A 3,920-nucleotide genomic window follows, 5' to 3' on the forward strand; every position below is an offset into this window, starting at 1 on the left:
TAATAATAATAATAGTTAACTTTTGTGTTGTAAAATAAATACAAACATCTTTACTATTTAATATCATAAAAGTATATATAACACATTATGGAAACTCAACGAAAGTCACCAAACTTTATCTACCTATCTATCTTGTTGCCCAAATGTATATAGAATATTATGGGTTGACAAATAGAAACGGATTTCGGCTCCTAAGGCTTGCTGAACATGCTATCTAAGAATACCAAAAACCCGAATAACTTTTTTCTTTTATATAAATATATATCAGATTCAAAAGCAATGGCCAGTGGTGATAATATCATCTTTTTCCCTCATCCTGAATGGATAGACATTGGACCAATGATAGGATATGGCTTCCAATGATTTCGGTTTTGCTTTTGTGTACCAATATATCTGAGTAGCATGCATGCAGCCCATAACAGTAATGGGTGGCACTGGCATTGAAAACGAGAGAACTCTATGCCAATTTGAATGAATGACTGCTCCTTATCTGCAGGAGCCAGTTTTGACGATGAAATTTTTGCAGTGCTATAAGGACGAATAGGACAGCTATGGCCTATGTATTTTACTCGACCTCATGCATTTTGGACTAAATTGCAACGGTATGGGTGCTTATATCGGGATTCGGAAACTTTAATGTATTGTATATATGGGATACTTTTATAGATCCTAAACTATCAATGATGCATTGATGGGTTGCATTAAAGAAAAAAGTTATTCGTAGTTTTTTCAGTCTTCTTACAACTAAATAAAAATGGAATTCCAAAACTTGTTCTAGTCTCTGGCTTGTTTTTTTTTTTTAATATAGCTGCCTGCTGTTCAAAAAAAAATATATGTATATATTGATATTTTGGGTTCGGAATTGATATTTTGGTTGTTTAGGTTGACGTGCTTGAATCTTGATCAATTGTATATTTGAGGCTTTTAAATTCTTTTTCATGGATAAGACCATGTAAATAAGATATTTTATGTTATAATATATTTTGCATGCCTACTGTTCCAATGACATCCTAAACTCCTAATTAACTAGCAAATTGATAGGCATGAGTCACACAGAATGACATTGAACCCTCAATCCTTTAGAAAGAACACATTTTGATAGCCTTAAGTTAAAAACACTTTGATGAGTCTTTAATATATAACTATTTGATTACGTTGGTTAAGCTGTTCAAGAAAAATATTAATTAATTAGTTTCAAGAATCCGGATAAAATTTGTGTTTGTTGCCCAAATGTTTGAAGCACGATAACCTATTATTATATGAATGTCAAACTGAGAATCTTAGGTTATTAGTATTAAAAATGAATTTATATCATCTGACAGCATCTATAATATATGGTTGAATGGAATGGTTGAATGAATTAAAATATCTTGTTGACTTTCAATGTATTAACCCAACAATACTATATAGGCATTCAATGGAACAAACAATTTTTTAAATATTTTTAAATAAGTTTTATTGAGCTTTATATAGTTTAATTAAATATACGATTAAATAATAAAAGATACCCTATGCATAATTAAGCTGGGACCACGAAAACGAGGTCTGTGTACGTATCTTCTATATATCATACATATGGAAGAAAATTATTATTAATTACCGGGTTCAAGTCCGTACTATAAAATTATTTGCATGAATACAAGGAAAATGTTGCATCAATAGACTTGCTTCCGCAGCTAATTTACACGAAATATAAGAGCCTTTGTGTTATATATCGACATCTGATCTATATATACAAGTAGAAAAGATCGAAAGAAGAAGAAGGATATATGTACACATAGTCACACAGAAACTTGGTTTTCCATTATAGAAATTAAATTTAAAGATACATAGACACATGCAACCCATCAACTGTACGCAATTACTTTCTTAAAACCAAAAAACAAAAATAAAAATCAAACTTCAACTGCATCATGTACTCCAACATTCTCGAGGAGATCCAGAACCAAACTTCGGCTTAATTACTTGGTCTTCAGAGTACTTTCACTCATACCCATCACCGGAAACAAACAACCAAACCAAGAAACTTGAAGATAAGATCGTAATTCACCAAGAACACATACTGATACTAACTAATAAAGCGAGCTAACTAGCCTGCCACTGCTCAGCAATATGGCTGGTTCGTTAGCTATATATAGGATATTATATATCTCTCACTTCAAACACATTACGATTCTTGACGACTATATCGTACATATGCATGGACTTGAGCTTGTTGAAGTCTTTAGGGAGAGAAATTAGGTGCACATTTGACCTTTTATGAAACTGAAAAAGATCAGGATCATCGTAGTACCTCTCCCATCCGAATGACAATAAGATTCTTTCCAGCACCTCATACGAAGTCACCACTTCGTTCGTAGCCACATGAACCAGCACCTTACGTCGACCAGAACCCTGACAGGAATCACTTCCGGTGCTGTCCACCAGTCGAACCACACCATTCTTGAACACCCAAACACCAGACATAGCTTTAATTCTTGATTAGCTACCTATCTAGGGTTTCAAGATTGAGGTTAATTATATGATGTTCAGAGAACACAACTATAAATGTTTCAAGAAGGGAGTGGAGGTTTATATAAGGGTTTCTAGCTGACTAGGTTGAGAACATGTACATGTACATACGCGTATATGCATATCTGATCTCTACGAAGGTGCGTTTGGACTTTGGACCCATAATGGGGTGAGGGATACACCCTTTGTGTTTAGGCATCACCTACCCACGTGTTAATGTGTGGGGGAGGGAAAGTTTTGGACCGAGAGGAATCCAAAATCTTTATCTAAGTCTTTATCAAGTGGTTTCTCGAACAAACAGGCTTGTGAAACAATTGTATGGATCGTCCTGTCGCTATTAGAATACTGTAGGGATTGTATGGTAGGGCATCCAGTCACTATTAGAATTTTAAGTATCTGTCACTGATTTAGCTACGGACCCGGCCGGTCTGTTACGATTCCTATATGATGAACAATTTGACTGGATAACAAGAACTGAAAGTGGCTTGGGCTGCGAAGCCGTTGATTCTATTCACCTAAGGAATGATACGTACAAACATTAGTTTAATAACCAACATATCTATGTCATAATTACGGATAATCACAAAAGGATGGCAAATAGCAACCCCCCCCTCCCCCCCCCCCCCAAAAAAAAAAAAAAAAAAAAAAAAAACGTGAAAGGGCGAGGAGGTATAATCCAAATCGAGTCAACAAGCTACAAGAAATTTGAGCAATAGGAAACTACAAAATATTTGAGCAATAGCGGTGACATGGGTATTAGGGGGCGACATCCGATTGGATGTGTGAGTGTCGCCCCTAATGCTAAGAATGAGCAACAATATGGACCAAACGGACCTAGATCCAAACCTAAACCTATACCAATACCGAACTAGATGGAATTATTCATATTAGGGTCGTTTCTCGGTTCTATATTTGTCCTTTCAGGTATCGGCTCCACCATGTTCGATTTTTACCTTGAACCGAACAAAAATTTCAAAAGGCACTTAAATTTTAAATCAAGATTTGTGATCCTCTAATTTAAAAATTTTTAAAAATAAATCTTGAAACACCCTGCCACCCCTTTTGTTCAACATTCCAAACACCAATCCAAACCCCAAAATTTGTTTGATAATCTCTAAAATCAATAAAGAATTGTAGAAAAGATCAAATTTTTTCAAGTCTCTACAATCCATTCAATGTTATTGATGAAACATTGGGTTCCCTCTTTCATGTGTTATGGATGTTGTAATGTTTTATTTGTTTCTTTAAGGGCGTGTTTGACATGGAGCTTTTATAAGTGTTTGGGAGCTTCTATCTTTTAGCTTTTGACAAAACGCTCTAGTTTAAACAAAAAGTTTCGTTTGGTAGTACTAGCGTTTAGCTTTTAGTTTAAACAAAACGTTCCAAATCTAAAAGTTACTTCATATAGC

The 3,920-nt window shown here is 34.7% G+C and overlaps 1 protein-coding gene across 1 annotated transcript; it reads right to left on the reverse strand.

The window, feature by feature from the left end:
• Nucleotides 1-1,784: 1,784 nt before the first annotated feature.
• On the reverse strand, nucleotides 1,785-2,551 carry LOC111921335 (flowering-promoting factor 1-like protein 3). The gene has a single exon (XM_023916897.3). The coding sequence runs from the start codon at nucleotides 2,464-2,466 to the stop codon at nucleotides 2,143-2,145; it is 324 nt and encodes a 107-aa protein (XP_023772665.1). The 5' UTR covers nucleotides 2,467-2,551; the 3' UTR covers nucleotides 1,785-2,142.
• Between the last annotated feature and the right edge of the window lie 1,369 nt (nucleotides 2,552-3,920).

This window comes from Lactuca sativa, chromosome 9 (assembly GCF_002870075.4).
Source record: "Lactuca sativa cultivar Salinas chromosome 9, Lsat_Salinas_v11, whole genome shotgun sequence".
NCBI lineage: Eukaryota > Viridiplantae > Streptophyta > Magnoliopsida > Asterales > Asteraceae > Lactuca > Lactuca sativa.